This window comes from Amblyomma americanum, chromosome 4 (genome assembly GCF_052857255.1).
Source record: "Amblyomma americanum isolate KBUSLIRL-KWMA chromosome 4, ASM5285725v1, whole genome shotgun sequence".
Taxonomy (NCBI): Eukaryota; Metazoa; Arthropoda; class Arachnida; order Ixodida; family Ixodidae; genus Amblyomma; species Amblyomma americanum.
The window spans coordinates 182,401,471-182,423,860 of record NC_135500.1 but is presented as its reverse complement, the minus strand read 5'-3'; the positions used below and the strand labels follow the sequence as shown (position 1 = coordinate 182,423,860).

At 46.5% G+C, this 22,390-nt stretch overlaps 2 protein-coding genes across 2 annotated transcripts in view; both read left to right on the top strand.

Moving 5' to 3' along the window:
- Positions 1 to 196: 196 nt before the first annotated feature.
- On the top strand, positions 197 to 6,467 carry LOC144128811 (PC-esterase domain-containing protein 1A-like). The gene is made up of 7 exons (XM_077662542.1): positions 197 to 534; positions 649 to 728; positions 1,460 to 1,680; positions 2,011 to 2,224; positions 3,187 to 3,356; positions 5,244 to 5,397; positions 6,098 to 6,467. Exons 1-7 carry the CDS (start codon positions 459 to 461, stop codon positions 6,410 to 6,412), a joined length of 1,230 nt encoding a protein of 409 aa, XP_077518668.1. The 5' UTR covers positions 197 to 458; the 3' UTR covers positions 6,413 to 6,467.
- A 6,339-nt stretch (positions 6,468 to 12,806) lies between these two features.
- Positions 12,807 to 22,390, top strand: part of LOC144128810 (neuroendocrine convertase 1-like) — a 54,039-nt gene continuing 44,455 nt past the window's right edge. Inside the window, exon 1 of the mRNA XM_077662541.1 lies at positions 12,807 to 12,973. Coding sequence (XP_077518667.1) covers positions 12,818 to 12,973 — 156 coding nt within the window. The 5' untranslated portion in view covers positions 12,807 to 12,817. The remainder of the gene's footprint in view (positions 12,974 to 22,390) is intronic.

The following is a 22,390-nucleotide window of genomic DNA, read 5'->3' as shown; positions in this document are numbered from 1 at the left end:
AGTAAAACTAGTTTTATGCAATACTAAGCAATGTTAGCAATAAATTAGTTAAAAAATGTTCTATTTACAAACATCGCTAGCGAGGACAGCGTCAAAGTTTTAGCGGTGAGAATCGAAAAGATTATGCCCCACGTGATCAACTAGGTTATGTCCGCAACAAGAATCGAAACTGAAACTTTTTGAACGGCTGTATGACAGTTCCTTGTTTTCGTGTCATTCGCCATGACAAGTTTTTGACAGTTGTTGGTGTTGCGTGAAGCTGAACAAGGTGAACTTCATTAGCTGTCTTGCCCCTGCTACCAGCGAAGAAACTGCCGTTCGAGCGCGTGCATTCTGGTAATGAGAAAGAAGCGAGGCTCTTAGCGGGTAATTTGAAGACTCTGTTGCAGAAGACCAGTTAAGAAGCTCGTGCTCGTGCTCGTGCAGTGTCGGAACTTAAAGCTCTTGTTCCTGCGAACATGCCGAGTGTATTTTCGAGTGGCGATGTCCGCTCCTTGCTGGAAGGAAAACGCGTGGCACTGTTGGGGTGCTCGAGTAAGTATTGGCGTTCTTTTTTATGTTTATGTACATACATGCTTGTATTGCTGTGTAGCGCAGCAGCGACAGGTGCATCTGTGCGCGCACTGAGAGTCAACTTTGTTGTTCTAGATGTCAGAGCAATGTACAAAGACTTGTTGTGCCTTTACCAGTTCAATCAGCTGATCTCCAACCAGAAACTCAAGACAAAGGTGGGTAGATGTCTTCTGTTCATCCTATCGTGCCAAATGCGCATGTCTAGATCAAAGGTTAATTTAACCGGTTGCAAAAGTATCGCAGTGCTTTGCAGGTGCTTGAGCGAAGACAGTAGACTTAGCAGGAATACCCGTCGAGTGGCGGTCACCTGTTCCGCTGAAAAATCCGCAATTTTCTCCGTCTTATTTGAAGCTGTTGCACACGTGTTCAAACTGGCCACATCTGATAGCGGCGAGCTCTCTCATGCCGTAATATATGGGCACTGCTCATGAACCGGCTGAATTAGCACTCACATGAAATGCAAGCGCAGGACATTCCAAGCCTCGTCTTGCGCACTGTTGTTGCTGCTGTTACTAGCCCGCTGCGGTGGCTGAGCGACTTTGGTTTTCCGAGTTCAAGGCCACGTGTCCGAATCGCGGACACTGCGGTCGTATTTCGATCAAGGTGGAAGCGCCCCTGTGCTGGGCGATGTCACTGCGTTAAGGAATCCCAGATGGTCGAAATTAATCTGGGGTCCACAATTTTGGCGTCTCGCAGTTCGCGTACAGCGTCAGGACGACCCAACATACCAGAATCTTTGCTTACTTTTTCGAAAATTAGGCAGCATGCTTCATTGCCGTTCTGATTTATTCAGTACAGTCTGGCAATTTTTGTTCTTTGGTTGAAAACAACTTCTTTAATTTCTGTGCTGGCCATTTGTACACATATTGATTTTTTTTTTTTGCAGATGGAAAAAAGCTGCTTTGGGGACATCCTAGTTTGTCATGGTGAAAAGACTAATGGCCGTGATTACCTAGAAGAGAGGGTCTTCAAAATGCATAATACAATCATTAGCTTCTACTTTCTTACTAGGATCTACAGTGATTATGTCAAATCCATCATAGCAAGAATGGATGTCAGCCCTCCAGATGTTATCATGGTTGGCTCTTGTCTTTGGGACATAACACGGTTAGTGATTACTGTATGTATGAATGCACGTGGTTTTAAACACCTTTTATATACCATTTATAGACAGTGTGTTGCAACAGGTTTAATAAAATTATTGAATTGGCCACTACTGATTTCCACTACTGAATAGAATGATTGAATTTGCCACTACTGAAAAGAAGGGCAGCGTTGTCTATTTTTGTTGTTTGAAACTAAAAGAATACTGTGCTGTTCTCTATTTTTTTACTGTTTTTGGTTTATGTGGAACAACAGTTGATGTTCACATTTCATATGCCCTATGAATTTATCGCGTTCAGATGCCCACTGAAGCACTTTACTTCTTTTGTGCAGCTGGGGACCTGATGGTGTAAAAGACTACAAGAAGAATTTGCACCAGTTTTTTTCAGAGCTTAAGCATCATCTTTCGTCAGACACCTTGGTCATGTGGCTGACAACAGCCCCACTTGCTCAAGATGTGCGTGGGGGATTTCTCATACCACAGTTAGAGTTCCTCAAATACTCCCTGCGATATCATGTCCATGAGGCTAACTACTTCTGCCGGGAGGTAAAATACTTTCATTCGCATCTTTTTAGTATTGCACATCTGAAGCCTGTCTGAATATTGTTTGCTGCTAATTAATAATAACGAGCAAATTTCTTAAAATTGGAGTAATTCTTGTTTACTCAAAATCCACCTTCCCAACGTCACAATTGGCCACTGGAAGCAACTGAAAGTACCGCATGAAAAAGAGCCAGTTTCAGTAGTGTTCCGTCATTTAATTCTTGGTGATTGTAAACCTTTTTTATACAATTCTCGTCTTAGCTTCAGTTCAAGATGGGTTGTAATGGTGCTTGTGAAAAGGGGTCACCAGAATGTTAGTATTGACCTAGTGTCAGCTTGGTATAGTTGATTGTATCCAGCATTGTGCAATTCTATGCAGTGCTGCTTTAATGCATATATGCTCTCAAAATGGCTGCCATGACATGGAATGCCTCTTTTCGCTGGTAGAATGTGTACATAGTCTGGTGTAAAGTCTGGCAGCTCTCGCAATGGTACAGAAGTACCACAGACTGGATTGGTAATGTATGTTGAGAAAGCATTATGTGAAACAAAAACAAAAAGGTGCTTACTGATTAGGCATTTCCTTGATGCAGTGTACCATTTATATATTGGCTCTGAAAAAAAAATGCTGCATCTCAGGCAACCATACATTTTTGCTTCACTAAAAATGACCCGAAAAGGGGAAAAAAATACGTTTTGTGGTGAAGTTTCAAAATACCCAAAATCTACCAAATTTTGGGCTTAGCAAGGAGTTCTAGATTTTCATCTCCGGAATTTAGGTTTAAGATATGTCACTTCTCTTCCTGCATGCTCCCATTTTCCTTTGGTTGGGCCATGTATGTACCCTGGATAGCTACTGATCAGTTCTGTGTGAAAAGAAAATATCATCTATTCAACATGATATTAAGTCACCCTCCTTTTCAGCAGAGTGTTGACACACCTTGCCTTCCTTCGTTTGTCTGTAGACAGCTGACAAGTTTGGCTTTGATGTCGTGGATATTCACTATCACCTGCGCATGCTTCTTGAACACCGGGCTGAAGATGGAATTCACTGGATGCCCTTGGCTGTGCGTCTCTGTACCAATGTTGTGCTGACCCACATTGCCATATCGTGGGGCGAAACACTGCCCAAGAGGCAAGTGACCTCAACAAGGGTTGTCTTTTGTACTCTATGCTTGCAGGGTTACTGTGATTGTGGCGCTTACCGTTTTGTGCAATGCTTGTAGGCTTTTGGCATGAAACTTATTTTCTTGAGCCACTTAGATAACTGCTTTGGCTCTTTTTCACTTAAGACAAGGGTGCGCCCCTTGTTATAGTTTTGAACTCTTTTTCTTATAGTTGCTTCTGGTGACTAGTTCTTTTGCAGATGTCTTGCCAATCAAATTTATTTCGACATTTAACTGATGCAAATGGCAGTTAAAGGTGCACTAAAGACCCTTCTGGAAAACTTTGTTCTCGCTTTTATTTTGTGTTTTGGGTTTCCATGAATAAATAGTTTCAGTCGCAGATAACATAGCTGCAAATTAAGCCCACGGAAATAAAAATACCTGAGGACTCATTGCTTTCACGAGACTGCTGCCGCAGGGTGATGTGTGCCACTGCCTGCTCCGACGGAAGTGTACGCTTCGCTTTTTTCCTTGTGGTGCGTCGATGATCACGGTTCCGCTTTCTCGAAGGTCCTGTGTGATCTACACTTTTTGTGTGATCTATGGTATGCCATCACGTCTTGTTGCAAGTGTAGTTCGGTTCGCAAGCAAATCACACATTTTCGAAGATCACTCTGTGTATTACTATGTATTACTCCACCGATGGCAGAGCGGCATGCTGTCATGCGACTCGCTGAAAGGCACTCCTTTCATTAACTCCTCCTACTCTCTGCGCTCAATTTTAAACACAACCAATGCGAGGAGTGCCTTTCAGCCAGTAGCGCGGTGGCTTGCCGTTCTGCCATCGGCGAACGTAGTAATACACAGAGTGATCTTTGAAAATGTGTGGTTTGCTCGCAAACCTAACAACACTCGCAACAAAACGGGATGACATTCCACAGATCACGAGCAAAAGTGCATACCCATGGATGTCACAGGAATGCAAAACTGAGGAGTGGGGCAGACATGGGACCTTCAAAAAAGGGGAACCGTTATCACCAACACACCACAAGGAAAGAAGCGAAGCATGCACTTCCGCTAGAGCAAGCGGTATGGTGAGGCACATCATCACCCTGCAGCAGAAGTCTCGTGAAAGCAAAGAGTCTCTGGGTATTTTTATTTTTGTGGGCTTAATTTACAGCTATGTTGTCTGTGACTGAAACTATTTATTCATGGGTTTCAACAAAATAAAAAGCCGCCACGGTGGCTCAGTGGTTATGGCACCCGGCTGCTGGCCCGAAAGACGCGGGTTCGATCCCGGCCGCGGCAGCCGGATTTCGATGGAAACGAAATTTTAGGGGCTGTGTGCTGTGCGATGTCAGTGTACGCTAAAGAACCCCAGGTGGTCGAAGGTCGAAGTTTCCAGAGCCCTTCACCACGGCGCCCCTCATAGCCTGAGTCACTTTGGGATGTTAAACCTCCATAACAAAACCAACCTACAAAATAAAGCAAAAACGAAGTTTTTCAGAACGCTGTTTAGTGCAACATAAGAGGAACTGGACTTCTGCTTGTGTATTTACTTTCCTGGAATTGTATGTTCAGATATAGAAGTGCAGAAAGTATGTAGTTTTGTGGCGAAATGCAATACAACACCCCAAGTGAATAAGTGAGGGCTTTTTGCACTGTTCCACCTGCTCTGCCGATGTGAGGAATGCTGTTCATACAACTTTTCTTATTACCTATGCTGTTGTTGATGAGAAGTGCGCCATAAACAAAAAAATACATATGCTGCTTAAAATGGTGTAGAAAGAGTAAAGAGGGACCAGCAGCATGATCATAGTTCTTGGACATACATGAGCTGGCACAAGATAGCTTCAGGTGAGGTCCAAACTATAATGCTTAACTTGTTGTCTCGCATTTTTAATTTTGGTTTCCAGTGATGGCTTCTTCACTGAAAAGGAAAAAAAAATTTTGCAAGCTGAGAAGGGAACTAATGATGTGTCTGGAGAGGACACCGCCAATGAGAGCATCCTTCCTGCTGACCTCTCATTCAGTGCCATTTTTGGCAGTGATAAGAGAATTATGACAGAGGTGAGCTGTGCTTCATTCCTCTCCAGCGACAGGCGTGTCGGAAGAATGCTAGTAGACCAGCCTCTTTGGCATGCATTTTCACGACTATAATTTCACATCTACTTTTCTAGTTCAAGTGAGATGGAAGTAGCAGACCTTGCCATGTCCCCTTTTTCTTGCATATTACAAATGGCACGCCTTTTTATAGCCTGTACTGGCTGTGGAATGTAGTCAAACCAAGGCTGATAAAGTGACTTCAAGAAAGCATGTTCGCGATCCATCATAGGATAGAAATTTTGTCCCCCACAGCCAAAATGAAGGAAGTCATGGCAGTAGCTGTTGACTCATCTGGATCGCCTGTGAAAGGATGGGAGAGAACACCCACTCCAGAAGGTGAATGTGGCTGTTTCCAGCTACGACATACTACACCTATGGTAGTGCCACCTACTTCAGAAAATGTTCTTCGCACAGCTGTTGCTGTAAAATTCTGTGCATAGTACAATACATTTCACCTCAACATACTATGCATGCATAGGCAAAATTTGGTTTTTCAGTGTGGTGGCTTCAGACATAACTCAAGTGGCTGAGGGGGTAACCATCTCTTCCAATGGCAGCAAAAGGACTGCCACAAATGGTATCACAGTGTGTTCAATATGTTTTGTATGCCACTTAGTGGCTGAAATAGATCAGTCACGTACCCCTGTGACTGGTTGCTCTACAGGTGATCAGGAATGCCACCAACGCCGTACCAGCAGAGTCTCACTCAAAGGCCAAGAGGGGCAACTGGAGGGGCAGGTTCCGTGGTGGAAAATTCCATCCCTTCCAGCATCATCGGTCACATTCTACTGATGGAAGGCAGCAAGGGTACTATAATGAGGGGCAAGGCTCCCATGGCCAAGGACAAAGACAAGGTCCAAGGAACAACCAGAGACAAGATTCCAAAGACCAAAGGGAAAACTACTGGCAGGATTTTGATGACTTTGTGATGCCAAGCACGTCACGCATGGGCCAACACCAGGCAATGGCATTGTTTTAAGTTTCACAGCCAGCGAAGCATTGCTGACATTAATAAAATTGCATTTTGGCTTTTCATTTGTGCGTCAAACTCTAGGAGCTTGTTCAGCGCATACTTGATTGTGGCTGCATCTTCAGGCCAAGCCGTCTATGGTGCAAACTACCTTTGGCTGGAGACCTGCCCACTGTATGGCAAGTAGCTTTAATTGGGACTTCGCTTGCAATTAGCAGGTAGATGATGATTGGCAGACTGACTACCTAAGAAAGGTCTCCAATTTTCTGTTATGGTTTCTGTGTCTGCGCTTGCCACCTGGTCTCTCCACCACTCATCATCCTGACTATGCCTACTGAAAAACAAAGGCCTCTCCCATATCTCTCCAATTAACCCTGTCCTGTGCCAGCTGCAGCCATCCCGTCCCTCTGAACTTAATAATCTCATCTGGCCACCTAACTTTCTACCGCCCCCTACTATGCTTGCTTTCTCTTGAAATCCAGTTCGTTACCCCTAATGACCATCGGTTAGTTTGCCTTTGCATTATATGCCCTGCCCATGCTCATTTATTCTTCTTGACTTCGACTAGGATATCATTAACCATCCGTGTACTGGCTGATGTAAAGCTGTGCAGCATATTTTGTTTGAATGCTCAGCTTGTTGAGAGGAGCAGTTTAAAATATAGATCCTCCCACAAATTCTGCTGTCAATGAAATGTATCTTAGGTCCCTTGCCCTACGCTTAGCAGCAACGTCATGCATTCCTCTCGCCGCCCTCCCCCTTAAATTTACCTTAATTCTGTGACCACATTTATTTTGTACACTTTTGTGATTATTATTGTTCTGCTATCGTCTTATTTTTGACCCTTATATTAATGCAAATACCATGTTGGCAGTTTGTACGCTGGCTAAAACTTATTTTAAGCACTTCGGCACCCGTTCTCGGCTAACTCGGGTGAACATCGTGCGGGAGCCGCGGCGAACTGCAGGGCGAATGTGAGGCGCACATTCCATCCGAAGGGCATTCAGCTCTGTAAAGAACCGCCTCGACAGGCAGTCCATCGAAGGCTCTGCAATCACGGCGAAGATCGGGTTGTTGGCGGCAGCGCTGTGCATTGTGCGCTACAGCGATTATCTCATCGCGACGCCCGCTGTTGTGGAAGTAGCGAGATTGCGTTTCTCTGCGCCGCAGCTTGGCGTCAAAGGGTCATGACATGATCTACCAGCAAATCGTATGCATTGCGCGTACTAGCCACACCGTTGTTATGCGCACTTAAGATTAAGTAGGGCTCTACGCTCGCATTTGAGCTAGAAGTTTGCAATTAGAAGTTACCGGCTCAAAGCCCGTCCCCTGGCAGCGACGGCCATGATGAAGCAGCCTGAGTGACGTCATGAGCCGCGAGCGCCGTCGTCTGTTGCAGAACAGCCGCGCGCACGGTCGGAGCGGAACGCCGTGGCCCTATCGGTTAGGAGCAGAGGGGGCGCCAGTGCATGCAGAATTTCGGCAGAAAATGGAAGGACACAGGCCTTCGTTGCCTTTGTCACCCTGTCGCGACTTCTCGCTACCCCCCCCCCCCCCTTGTTCGTCATGTGTCTATATTCTCTTTGTATTTTGACGTGACCCTTGTTACACACACTCGCGCGTGCGTTTGTGTGTGTGTACGTGCGTGCGCGCGCGCGCGTGTGTGTGCTGTGAGAGAGTGGACGAAGCGAGCTTTTATTGCCACTGGCAAGTATGGCGGCCACTCCTCCGAAGATGAAGAAGCGTAATGATGATGAATATTTACAGATGAAGACGAGGGTCGCGCAGAGAGAGAGAGAGAGAGATTTTTCCTGGAGGATTCTAAAAGTCGTTACGTTTGTATCAGCTGTAGTGCTTCTCAGGAGGCAATACTGCCAGTACGAATGAACTAAAAGTCAATACAAGCCAGACCTCAACCTGTGAGGCTTTAGGTTCCGAAGTTCGAAGAGTACCGATCACTGCAAACAGTTTCTGTTCTCTGAATTGATGAACTCGCAAACCGTGAAAATGATAAATTTAGTCATTGAAGTCGCCAACTCAAGGGCATTTACTGATAGCTGCGGAGAGGGCTCTTGCAATCTTATATCTGCACCAGTTTCTAGAGGAATTACACATGTGAGGTGAATTAGATCGAGCTAAGTTAAATCATTTGTGTAAGTTTAAGAACACATTATTGCATATACAGGGTGTTTCACGTAACATGAAGCAAGTATGAAAAATAAAGGAGCTCACCGGAGCTGGACGAAACCAGCTACATATTCTTTCCCGTCGTGTAGCGCTCCTCAGAATTTTTTTTTAATTCGGCTTAATTTGTTAATTAGCTAAGATTAATTATTCAAATTTTCTATTATTTACTTTAATATCACGTGTGTTCCCTTAAGTTGTAGAGAGGTTAAGAAACAGCCGATCCAGTTTTTTTTTTTTTTTTCAGCAACGTATCTCCTACCCGGTCTTTTTTCCGGCGTGTAAAGGAAGCCCGTGAACTATGAAAAACAAAAAAACACGTGCCTGCGCTCATGGGCTACAATATTCCAGCGCTCCCAACCGTGTTTTGAACTAACGAAACGTGCGCGCTGACCGTGCCCAAGTGAGCGGCCGCCGCACAGTTTGACGACCTGAAAAATGATTTAAAAAAAGACAGACCACCTTGAAATACGTACGACACTCCGCTGCTTTCCTTTCCTTTTTTTTTGTATTGCCAATGCGATGGTTCTGTAGAAGCTCCAGGTCCGAATTGGTTGTCGATGACATGCTTATCACTCATCGCAGATCACAGCGCGCGCTTTCCATGTTCAGGAAGAATGCGCTGACGCACTTTCAAGACTACGCTGAGAGCGGCGTCGGCCGCTCACTTCGAGACAGTGAGCTTTTGCTCACGCGGGCCTCGGAGGCAGTGAAACGGCAGACGCCGCCGCCCGCGCTCTCACTCTCCGGGCAACGCCTTCAGGCCCTTCCGAAACGGATCCCGAACCCAATCCGGCCCTCACATTTCGAGAAAACACTCAGTTATACCAATTCGACCACGCAATTTATCCTAAGCACTGTAAGGGCCTTACAGAGGCGGAGGAACGCACATTCCTCTGTCTTTATACCAAAACACCTGCTTTGTCCGGCAGTTTCCGGATTTTAAAGCACTTTGATCCTGCATGTGCAGGAAAGTGCTCGCACTGTGCGGAGAAGTCTTCGGACATCTTACACATGGTGTGGGCATGCCAGTCAACCCCGAACCTTGCCCCGAAACCCAACCCCATCCGGGAGGACTGGGAGGCAGCCTTGCTCGGCTGCTCCGACCTGGCGAGCCAGAAGGCCCTGGTGGACTGAGCCAGTGCGGCTGTTGCCACTCGGCTCCTGTAATGAGGAGCCCACCTAGTGATCAATTGTGAGAAGTGGCCCCTTTCGGGCCTCCTCAAACTCCCTCCCTGTAGTATATCTTAAATCAAGTTTTTCAGACAGACAGCACGCACGCTTCGTTCACGGTAGCGCAAGAGCGCAATCACGTGTTTTTCTTTTCGTATTTCGCGGGCTTTCTTTAGATGCTGGAAAAAAGGACCACGTAGAAAATATGTTGCTACAAAAAACTGTATCGGTTGTTTCATTACTTCCTCTACAACTTAACGAAACGTAAGTTACCCTAATGCGAATATTAATTGTTGCACGATTAATCTAAGGTAATTAACTAATTAAGCGGGATTTTAAAAATATTCTAAGGAGTGCGCCGCACGACGAGAAACTATGTATTTGGTTTCGACCAGCCCTGGTGCGGCACTCTTAAGTCCTTGGTTCAAGTTACATGAAACGCTCTGTATATGTGAATGGAAATGGCCGGCATTGATAGCATGATTCATACAAGGTTTGGTTTAGGTTTAGTTTAAGGGGGTTTTACGTCCCAAAGCGACTCAGGCTATGAGGGACGCCGTAGTGCAGGGCTCCGGAAATTTCGACCACCTGGGGATCTTTAACGTGCACTGACATCGCACAGCACACAGGCCTCTAGAATTTCGCCTCCATCGAAATTCGACCGCCGCGGCCGGGATCGAACCCGCGTCTTTCGGGCCAGCAGATTGATACAAGGAGCTTTTAACTAAGCTATTTATATTTGAAGAAACTCCTGCTTGTGGACTTAGCATGCAGTATCCTGTAAGTAAATAAACAAGACGCGACAAGGCAAATGGGTCGAGCAAACTAGGTTCTCCTGGCAGACCATGCCCCGCCGCGGTGGCTCAGTGGTTAGGGCGCTCGACTACTGATCCGGAGTTCCCGGGTTCGAACCCGACCGCGGCGGCTGCGTTTTTATGGAGGAAAAACGCTAAGGCGCCCGTGTGCTGTGCGATGTCAGTGCACGTTAAAGATACCCAGGTGGTCGAAGTTATTCCGGAGCCTTCCACTACGGCACCTATTCTTCCTTTCTTCTGTCACTCCCTCCTTTATCCCTTCCCTTACGGCGCGGTTCAGGTGTCCAACGATATATGAGACAGATACTGCGCCATTTCCTTTACCCCCAAAAACCAATTATTATTATTATTGGCAGACCACAAACTTTTTTATTGCATTTTTGGGCAGTTGGGAACAGTTTTCGCGGGGTTTTCTACACGTGCGCACAATTTTTCCAAACGTACGGGAGCCGGAAACGCCTCTATTCTGCATGTCCTTTTTCAATCCTTTTCAAATTATGTGAAAGGGCATGGGGATAGAATATGACAGACGCTCTATTTTTGGACTACAAGCGGGACTAAGCGGCTGTGTTGCGCCACCTTTCAAGTACTTTAGCGAACTCTCCGCCACTGATGCCAGAGCATGAAGTGAGTATCCTGATGCGGCAAGCCTTTTGGCCCGACAAAAAAAAAAACTGTGCCCAGTCCTGTGACAACATGATTTATTTGAGGCATTCTTGAAACAAGAAGTAACGCTGCCTCGGTTGACAAGTTTTTTTTTTAATTTATTCAAGACAATAATACATAATTGTCTTTGGGGACGTGAATAAAGGCAGGAAACTGCTTGACGCGGTCACGCCACCCTGTGGCAAGTAGCGGTCGACACTCATGTATACAGATGAAGAAAAAAACAAAGTGACACTGTTTGGAAACGGGTGATAAACAAAATAAACATGTTTTACAGAGCACTCCCGACGAAAAAGAAAATATAAACCCGTTTTTTTCACACATCAACAAGATTAATTATACAGTTCTACTAGCAACGCATGGTTGAAAAAAAATCCAATGTACACAACACATGAACATAACATAAACACAAAAGCTGCCAAGTAGCGCTTGCTACTTTATAGCTCTTCCCATAAAAATGTGCACTGTCAAAGTCGGTGATCATCAACAGAACGAAACACTTTGGTAACTTTTAAGTCCATGGGAGGCGTTCTTTGAGTGCTCAGTCGTGCTCGTCTAAGCACAAACGGAGCGATACATGCCCCTATGCATATATGCCCTTCTTTTGTATAAAAACGAGGCCATCCCATTCTTCATAGGTATATTCGAGATAAGCCAGTAACGAAGTGTGTGAAACCATAATTATAAACATACGAGGGGAGCCAGCAGGCACCGAAACCAAGGAGCATAGGGGAATGTTTTTCTTTTAATTTGTGGCGCTGATCAATGGAAAGTATTTGTGTAATTTTTTTTTCGCTGAAAGACAATTGATTAAAAAAGCAGATGAAAAAACTACTACATGGCGCCGATGGGATCCGAACCCAACGATATGTAAATGAAAAATAAAAATAAAATACGGCGGGGCCTGATCCCGTTTTCAGAGTTCTTGCTGTTCCCGAAGCCACTTAAGGCTGACAAAGTGGCAGCTTTCGAACAAACGAACTAATTTATTTACTATTTCTGGGAATTCTTTCTCTCGCTTTTTTAAACGTATTCACCGGCGCCAGGTTGCCCCGTTCTGCTCCGGTTTCCTAGACTACAACCACGACACCAGGAAAAGAGCAGGCATCTTTTTTTTTTTTTAATCATAACAAACGTTATTGAAACATCTCTATAAACCAATCAGTTTTTGCCACCGACCGACCGCGACACTCAAGATAAATTATTGGAAAAGAATCTTGCAGACGACAGCATAAGGTTGCACCCGCGTAGTGGAAAACCCGCGGACAGGCTCTAAGGATTAGACCTTCGCCGCAGCAATGCGAGTGGGACGGCGGAGATTTTCGATGTAAACCATGTTTCGAAAACGCAGCGTTGTCACAAATGCGCCGACAGCTTACGCACGCTCGTGACGCAAAGCTTGGACGAACGTACGTCACCGCGCTCAAGACCAGAGTCGCCCCGTAGGCGGTCCGGGGAGCCGCGAAGGCGGTCCGCGCGTTGGCCGCCGAAGCACGTGACGGGCCCGCCTCTGGCGCGGCTCCCTGGCACGCTGCCCGGCCGCTGCCCGGCCGCCGCTCAGAGCATCCCCGCCACGATGCGAGCGCTGCTGCAACTTACCCTCTTGCTGACGGAGCTCGTCATGGCGCTGCGGGCGGGACACTACCTGAATGCCTGGGCCGTGCGTGTGCGCGGTGGACACCGGGCCGCCGACCAGTTGGCCTACGAGCTTGGCTACACCAACGCCGGACCGGTGAGCACCCTGGCCGTGTAAACACCCGCTGGTGTCTCTCGAGGTCCGGGCATGTGTGCAGGGAAGGGGCTGCAGATGCGCCTGGTGGAAACTTCCTTGAAATTTGCGGCGTCATGAATTGCTGTTTTGGAAGTCGGAACGTAGTTGCATGTGAATGGTACTTCTGTGCCAACAGTGTCAAAGCGGACGTTGCGACGGCATCTAAAGGGTACCGAACCGTGATTTTGTGATTGGCGCGAGGTGATCCGCCCATTGTTTTGATTTGTAGCAAGCGTATCGGTAATTGAGGGCGGCGGAAATGTGAGGGAACTCGATGCATTCTTACGCGTTCACCATCGTCTGTTATACGATGTCTCACACTGGAACGCCCAGTTGCTTCTGCACGCCACGTCTTGCACCCCAGCGAAGACAAGTCCTCTTGTTGAAAACGAAGAGAGGCATACTTCCCGCCCCGTGGTCATTTGGGCTGTCAAGGATTGAATCTTCAATGCCCTCTTTCTGCTATGCGTCGCAGGAGCGTTACCGTCGTCGACAGCTGGCTCATAACTGACTGTGGGCATAGCGCATGTGGGAACCCGGTAATAGGGAACACTAGCGGGAAGAGGTGAACCTCGCTTGAGCCGGGGCCTAAGCCTTTTTACGTGCGAAGAGGGACGACGTCTTATAGAAGCTTATTCTTTCTTTTTTTTCGTCCTGCGGGGTGACGTCGAGCAGCTCGTTGTACACCTGCATTCTCAAATTCTTAGTTAGTGCAGTGGACAACGACTCAAGATGAGTCTTAGCAACCCCAGGATTAGGGCGAACGCCCATCTTGGACCGTTAATTCCGGTTGTCGTGGGAATTATACGATTATGTTAGTAAAGAAGTTTGTGCGCTGCTTAGGAATTGACAGGACAATATGAAGGAAGGGACGAAATACAGACACCAAAGCGCAACTAGCAGCCAGCTGCTGCACTCCGCCCATGGTAGCGGTAACGTGGAACATGTGGAACAAATTAAAAACAGAGAAAACGTATAATAACGTGAGATAAAAACGCCCGCTGAAGCCGTATAAGTAAATGGGGATTAGTCGGCGACGTTTTTCTTTGTGAGGCTCTATGTTTTCAGTTTCTGGATAAGTTTCTTGCTTGGCGACGGTTGTGTGAACGGAGAATTTTCATCTCCTTATCCGTGAGAGAAAATGACATGGCGCTGACGTATTCACCGTGTTCTTGGGATTTCATGCTATACGCTTCTAATATCTCCCTTATATACCACATAATGTTACGCAAACTACTCCCCGTACAACTTTCGTTGAATTATATGCGACGTTTTATTCCATTCTTTGTAGCCACCATGATAGTAGAAACCTAAGCTTTCATAGTTAACGGCGCTTGATTAACCTTGATGAGCTTGCACATGCCCGAAGCTGGCCGTTTTTTTTTAGTTACGTTAATTTCTCTTAGATAATATATTTTCGTCTCATACCATCTGAGACAGACTTCGCGCGCCCCATTTGTGTGTTTTTATACTTTCAACCATCAATCATCCCATCGACAGAAAAATTTGAATTCTTTCAAGAAAACAGCATTTAAATACTTTTTCTAAATTAATCTAAAAAATTCTGCGAGAGTTGGAAAGAGGGAGGAAGTTTCAAGAAAACTTGCCTTCGACCTGATTGTAAGCGAGTGGCCACAAAATAAATCAGCTTGGCCTCTCAAGAAACCATTGGGGCTGAGCAAAAAATGTCGAGTATGAATTATCTTTTTTTTTTTTTTTTACTACGGATATTAAAATGGCCTGGTTTCATCGAGGTCTAGACGGCTGTTGCCATCTGAAGACACAATTTTCGTCTGTTTCTCGTTACATTGGCTTCGCCGCAACAAGGAACAAAGTGTGGCAAAGCCGACTCAACAATCCGTAGGAAGCAGGAGGCACGCTAAGATTTCCTTTTAGTTCCAAGAGCGGGCAGGACACACAAAATCCGCGCCGAGCCCTGTGTCTTATTCCAAGATGGAGAGGAGACGCGGCAGTCGTTCGCACGGCGTGGTGTGTGGACCGGGGAGACCAGCTGGCTCTTGAGATTAATCCCGCTTAGATTGGGTCGTCCAGGCACGTGATTCCCAGAGGCACGGACAGAGCTAAGCAAAACAAAAACTTTCGATATGATTGTTCATTGCGATGACTGTATACGGAGAGCGGGTGGAAGGGATCTCGGAGATAATCTGTCCGCTTCACCGTTGATTCCCGTCGTGAGAACGATAAAACTGCCGACATCGAGCTCGTTCGTCTGGCACAAAACAAGAGCTCGGCACTGCGACTCCGTACTGGTGCCCGAAGAGCGTAGAGGAGAGGTGTATCTAGGCCAGAATTGTCCTTTTTGGTTATTTCATCTTCACAACAATTTAGGACAGGGCGCCAGGAACGGGACCCGGCTAACGAAATCTCTGCTCTCCTCGATGACACGCACGAACTGCGAACTTCGGGGGCGTGCAGAACTACAGCATGAATTGAGGTGTCGAGGCGCACATTGCGCTGTCGCGAGAACCGCGTATTTCAAGCCGCTTGGCCCCCGAATGACGCGGAAAGAATGAGAGCGCGCGCTGGACATCTTTACACTTGGATTGGTGGGGTGTGTTCCCGCTGCCAATATCACGAGCTGCACTGCCGGTATCATGAGCGCATCTCTGAAGGGGTTTGCCGCAGACTATTCGGCTGATGCGAGGACAAAAGGGTGCGATTGCGCACGTTTACCGGAATCCAAGACGTGCGTGTGCTGAAAGGTTGGAGTAAAATATTCAGCGCCTTAACACTAACACTTCTTTTTGGGCGAGTTGGTGCATACTTGATTCGAAGAAAATAGCGCCAGAGCATGCAAACCACGAAAAGACAAGGACGAGACACAAAGCGCTAACTCACAATTAATTTTATTGAAACCAGGCAGCGCCTTTATATGGCGACGTTTCACTGAAAAAAAAGAAGGAGGAGGGCAGGAAAGGTAAAGAAATCTAAGCGACCATCACAGCGAGCACACATGAGCAAGCGGCAACCAAAACAAAAACAAAAAAGTTAATAAAGATTATTTAAGGGCGGCATCTAAAAATTCGAACTCGGACGAAAAAAGTGAAACAGATGGGGTTTCCGCGCTTTCCGGGACCGAGCCCGCTCGATCTTTGCAGCACACCGAGGAAAGAGATAGGCTATAGCAGATGCACCATGCAACAGCGTATGTCTTGTAAATGCAGAGGCAAGGTGCTGAGACACGAAAATAATATGTATGTAGCAGACACAAACACGCTTCGTTCTTTCGAACCGTTTGTTCATTCATCGTCGTCTTCTCCGATTTGAACTTCCATCCAGTGCTTGTCGCCATCGCTGTCTTGAGTTGTATACACTTCACCACAACATATGCAGGGAGTCCCGACTAACGTGAGCCAACGATACGTAAGAAAAAAAAAACTAGTACGGGTTGCGTGAATGGAACCAAATCGGTTTTTTATTTCGTGAGTATCAATTCACCCTAATTAAATTTTGCGCTAAAATTGATTAACTTAGTTTTAAAGCGTTGAACAAGAAAAGAACTAGTTAGAAAGGTGCAAAATGCACAGATATGCCTAAATGTCTTGATTTTTGTTGCATAGCGTTATTGCGCAACTGTTTTGTCGCGCTCTGAAGTAACCATAGCTGAAGTGCTCGCCGGAAGACGCGCGTGTCCAACATTCAGCGCTGCCGCGACTGCTATCAGCTTGCGTAAGCGGCAAGAATATGGGCCTCGCGCGCGTCTTGCGGGGCGTAGAAAAAGCGCCCAGAATAAACGCGCGCTTTTACAAAATACGCCATTATTTCGACGCTTCACAGCTCCATGATTGCAGTCTTCGTGTCGAATCCCCGTGATATAAATGCTATTTTATATTTAGCTCATTTATAAACAGTATCTCCCAAAGCAGCGAGATGAAACACAGAACGCGAATGCAGGAAGACAGGAGAGGACCGCTCTTGCAGCAGAGGGCTGATGCGAGCTGGTTGGTACTAACCAAGGGAGATGATGTAACCGCGCTTAATACGAAACGAAAACAAAACGAGACAGAACGTGTGTATCGTTCTTTTTGTCCCGTCCCAAGCGCTGTTACATCCTCTCCGCTCTTGCAGCACTGACAGCTGCGCTGCGAAGGATTCTCCGGAGCTCATGCAATACTCATCATCGCTGCTTAACAGTACCAGTAGCAGTAGCAGTGATATATGTCTCAGCACAGAAATCAGAAACCTCGACATCACGTGGCCATTTTCTTGCAAGTTGAGAATAAAGGCCGACCGTGTTCACCGGCTGGCATACGATATCTGCCGCAGACCGATGAGAAGGATTTTTTTTCCCGGCTAGTCAGTCAGCTTATGCGCGGAGTATTTGCTTCCAAGCTTGGAGAATGCAACCGTAGTCGGCATCGGTCCTATTAACTCGCAATCCAGTCAGCTCCTGTGTACCATAACCATCAAGCAGTGACGAAATAACGAAGCTTCTTTCTGACTCCTTTTGTAGCCTCTTGCTCGTTTTAAAGAGCTCATTTTATGTTGTATTAAGATGCGAGTATCACACAGATATACGCAGCTCAGTTCGCGAATATGCACGCTGCGAAGACATCGAGTGCGCTTGCAATACCGGGACAAGCTTAGACTGATTTTATTTGTGCGTGTGTACGCTTAAAGATGTGGAATTAAGCGGTGTCGTATATTACTCCACCTCATCGACAGCCTACGGTGGAAAAGTATGTAGACCCATCGTATTGCGTATTCGGTTACCAGTGTACAACCTGGAAGGGCATTTTCTCGCGGACTCGGCCTTCGCTTGGCCTTGTGCTGGTGTCCATGGGGTGAAGAAAATACTTCGCTTCGTGTACCTCACGGCGAAGACTTCTTTTGCTCGACACAGAAAGAGGAAGCCACTGAACCTTCGACGCAATGATTGTTTTATACTCCGGGTCTATTCAATCATCATCATCAAGCCTGAATACGCCCACTTCAGGGCAAAGGCCTCTCCCATATATCTCAAATTAGCCCTGTCCCGTGGTAGCTGCTGCCACCCTGTCCCCGCAAACTTCTTAATGCCATCCGCCCGCCTAACTTTTCGCCGCCCTCTGCTACTCTTCCCTTCCTTTGGAATGCAATCTGTTTCTCTTAAGGACCAGCGGTTATCTTGCCTTCGTATTACATGCCATGCCCAAGCCCATTTCTTCCTCTTGGTTTCGACTATGATATCACTAACCCTTGTTCGGTCCCTGACCCACTCTGCCCTCTTCCCCTTCAATGCGTTCCATGTCAAAGACGGGAATCACCTGTATTCGAAATAAACGCGTTTATTTGGTTGCGCACACCAGAATAACGACGGGTTAGAGAATTACTGCGTACCCGCGCGCTTTCTCTTAGGTCCGCTTGATTTCTCATACAAGCGCTCCGACTTCTCCCCTATACTTTCTTAATGCGTCCTCGCTGTCAGCTGATCAGCGGTGACGTGCCCGTTCCGCATAAAAAGAAAAAAAAAAGAAGAAAAGTAAAGCCACAGCCGTCTTGAGCACAGCACGAGCGAAGCTTACAAGGGTGGGGTGTTTTCAGCCGGCTTGCGTCACGAGCCGATCCGCGTCAGCTGCGCGCGACGCCACCGCTGGGACGCGAGCGTTCTCGAAGAGAAGCCGAAGCCGGCGCGCATTGAAGACCAGCTCGCACGCGGCGCCAATTCGCTGCCCGCTCAGTCTTTGACTGTTGGCTTGATGGGGCCTGATATGGCTGCATTTCACATATATGGCCGAACACCCCCCCCCCCCCCCCCTTCTTCTTCAGTGTCCGTCGAGCGGCCTTTCTACAGCTCCACTCAGCTCTCCCGTCGTGTGTTCCAAGGAGGCCTTCTATATATATATATATATATATATATATATATATATATATATATATATATATATATATATATATATATATATATATATATATATATATATATATATATATATATATATATATATATATATATATATATATATATATATATATATGTTTAAAAAACAAGTATGCTTGTGCACTATGGGAGAACTTGCAACCTATATCAAGTGTCGTTTAACGTGCAGCACACTGCTAATTTTGTGTGTCATGTACCAATTGGCCCGTCTAATTCCTTTCTTGGATTTGAAATAAATTATATCACGTGTGGTAGTTATTGTAAAATTTTATTAATGTGGGCCTGTTAAAAATAAAGTTACTCGCACATTGAAAGCGGAACTTGTTAAGTGTTCCTGCATGCTGCGTGGACGGCGTGTGCTGGTGCGGCGGAATTAAGTAACGTCACGCTTGCGTCACACACGCCCGCATCTGAACGGGGCTGCTTTCCCGTTTCGGCCATATGGTAACTGAAGAGGCTGGCGAAACGAAGGGATGGCTAGTCGCAGCGAATACCCTTTCCGTGATTGATATCCCCCCAAGGCTCGGCAATGAAAAATTTGTCCAATATATTTTACAGCGGAAGGAGGTTAGTTTAGAGCCATGAAAAGCTTTTTCCCGGCTACAATTTGTGCCTGTGCTGCTATCTATAGCGAGTATGGCCAAATTCGTTGTGCTTCCCACCTCTTCACGCACGCAACCACAAGTCCGAAAAGCAGCAGAATATATTTCAATCGTGTTTTGCGACTCAAATGATTATGTCCTAAACGTCTGAAAAAAAAAATATCGGTGACACCAGGCGACAGGAGGATATACCGGGCGTCTCTTTAAGAGGCTCACAGGGGGATTTTCTGTGAAAATGTTCTAGATGCTTTTGATTATCGGGGGCATGAAAATATTTTTGTTGGGTATCACGCGAGCTGATTCTGTTCTATACCATCGGCGGGCCCTTCCGTTGACCACCGATAAATATCGCCGAGATTGCACGACCGTGTTATCCCGGTGACCGGTAATCGCATGCGGTGGCCAACATCGGGCCCTTAAAAAATCTACGATGTGTTTATACATCCCACTCATCAGATATTTTTGATAACCTTTAAGTTGAGTTTGTGATGATTAGCTGATTAAGGAGGCTCCGAGTTTCTGATTAAGATGTGATTTTTTTTGAGTGAGTGAATTCGGCGTTCGGCTGCTGATCCCGAGGTTTCAAGTTCGATCTCAGACATGACGACCGCATTCGGATGAAGATGGAATGCAAAAACGCCCCCAGATGATCTAAATCAACCTATAGCCCTGAACTACGGCGTCCTTCATAACCCAATTATCGCTTCGTGACGTTAAACCCCACAATTCACAATTTATGATGTATACATGTTATGTTCATGAAGCATTTGTGCATATTTTAAGACGTATTCAATCTAATGTTTTGGTTTCAAAAAAGAAATGAAATGTCTTGAATGCCATTTGCTCTCTAGCGTCTCTTTACATCATACAGACACGTTGCGGTAATGCTATTTTTAGAGGCAATGTGAGGACAACTCCGCCCAAATATTGTCCGAAATAAAAATCAAGGGGACACTTTATTACATGACATATCGACAATACGATAGCGTTAAAGTCTGAAGACTGCTCGGCCTGCTTCTCCTCCTCTGCTCTCCGCGTATAGGCCGAGCATGTGCAGCCGCCGATACTCCATCTTCAGCGATACACTTCCGCGGTCGCCCCCTCCACTTTTCCGCTGCGGTAGACACACGCGGCGTTGATTGTGGCTCCATTCCAACCTGACACGCGGAGCTGTCTGCACACAACCAAGCGCACCTGCCAACTGCCAGTGCACCTGACAGCTCAGCACGTGGCTTCATGACGTTACACACCCCGTCAACCTATTAGCGAATTTTCAGCCGGGTTTTTCTCCGATGAGGCTTTTATTGCTACTTCATTAAAAACTCTCTGGCTCTTTCTGGTTGTCAACATTTTTCCGGCAGCAAAAGGCGCATTTATCGCCGAGAAATTCGGACCTAGAAACTTTCCCGCTAGTCGATGCAAACTTCTGACGCCCTTACCAGAAAAGACAGGTTGCCATCATTTTGCAGTGAATGGCGACGTAGTGTAGCCTCTCTGGAACGCGGTACCCTATCATCATTATCATCAGCCTGATTACGCCCACTGCAGGGAAAAGGCCTCTCCTACGTCTCTCCAATTAACGCCATCTTTTGCCAGCTGCGGCAACCGTATCCCCGCAAACTTCTTAACCTCATCCACCCACCTAACTTTCTGCTGCTCCCTGCTACGCTTGCCTTCTCTTGGAATTCACTCCATTACCCTTAAGGACCAGCGGTTATCTTGCCTTCGCAGTACATGCCCTGCCCAAGCCCATCTCTTCCTCTTTACTTCGACTAGGATGACATTAACACGCGCTTGCTCCCTCACCCACTGTGCCCGATTCTGGTCTCTTAACGCTACACCTATCATTGTTCTTTCCATAGCTCGCTGCGTTGTCCTTAACTTAAGCTGAATCCTTTCCGTTAGCCTCCACGTTTCTGCCCCGCAGGTGAGTACCGATTGAGGGATATTGGTAAACTGCCATTCATGGACTGAGAGAACCTGCCATATGCGCTCCACCCCATTCTTATTCTAGTGATTTCCCTCTCATGATCGGGATCAGCTGTAACCACCTGCCCTAAGGAATGTATTCCTTTACCACTTCCAGCACCTCCCCTTGCCTAGACTCTTGAACATCACTTTGGTTTTCTGCGTGTTAATTTTTAGACCCACCGTTCTGCTATGCCTTGTAACTCATTGATCATGCCAGTGCATCATTAGTGCGCAAGCAACTGAAAATTACCTCCGGGGGAGTGCATGAAGAAGACGCTTTAAATGCACTTCTTTTGTCTTGAACATATTTCTTCGCGCTGCACCAACGTTTCAACGCTATTAGTCAGCGTTCCATAAACATTGCCTAAATTGCCCAGCGAGAGGTTAATGAAGGATCACGAGCACTTATTTCATGCTCTGAGGGGAGATGCAACAAAAACTAGCGAGAATGCCGCGACAGTTTCGCCAACCTGCTCCACTGCGCTAAACCTGCTACGTTCTGCTACAAATGGACTTTTTTTATGCACTTTCGCCAGAATATACTCTTCCAGCAAACAAGATCCGCGCGAATACAGGGTGCTAGATGCTACCATCTAATGTGCGCAGGCATGACTGGCTTCTTCTCGATTTCTTTTCGTGGCAGCGTTCATTTGCAACCAATATACGCCTGCCTTCCTCTTGTTAATATCGAGTGCTAACAGATCAGTATCTGCTGCACAAACGTCTTTCGCCTCTTATAAAATGTAGCGCTACAAGCTAAGGCAGCGAAAATCAACACTGGCTACTGCGTCGGACTCCTCAACGGTGACGTTGGAGAGCGAGGGTGCACACCCGAACTGTGACAATACGGAAGCGGTGAAGGAGGGGGTGAAAGAGGGTACAAAGAATCATCTTAATGTAGTGCTCCGGATTAATTTCGACCAC

Bases quoted from the DNA above. Each gene is read 5' to 3' on its own strand.
- LOC144128811 (XM_077662542.1), top strand. From the start codon at position 459: ATGCCGAGTGTATTTTCGAGTGGCGATGTCCGCTCCTTGCTGGAAGGA. The intron at 1,681-2,010 runs GTTAGTGATTAC...TCTTTTGTGCAG, and splicing joins TGTCTTTGGGACATAACACG to CTGGGGACCTGATGGTGTAA. The intron at 3,357-5,243 runs GCAAGTGACCTC...TTTGGTTTCCAG, and splicing joins GGCGAAACACTGCCCAAGAG to TGATGGCTTCTTCACTGAAA.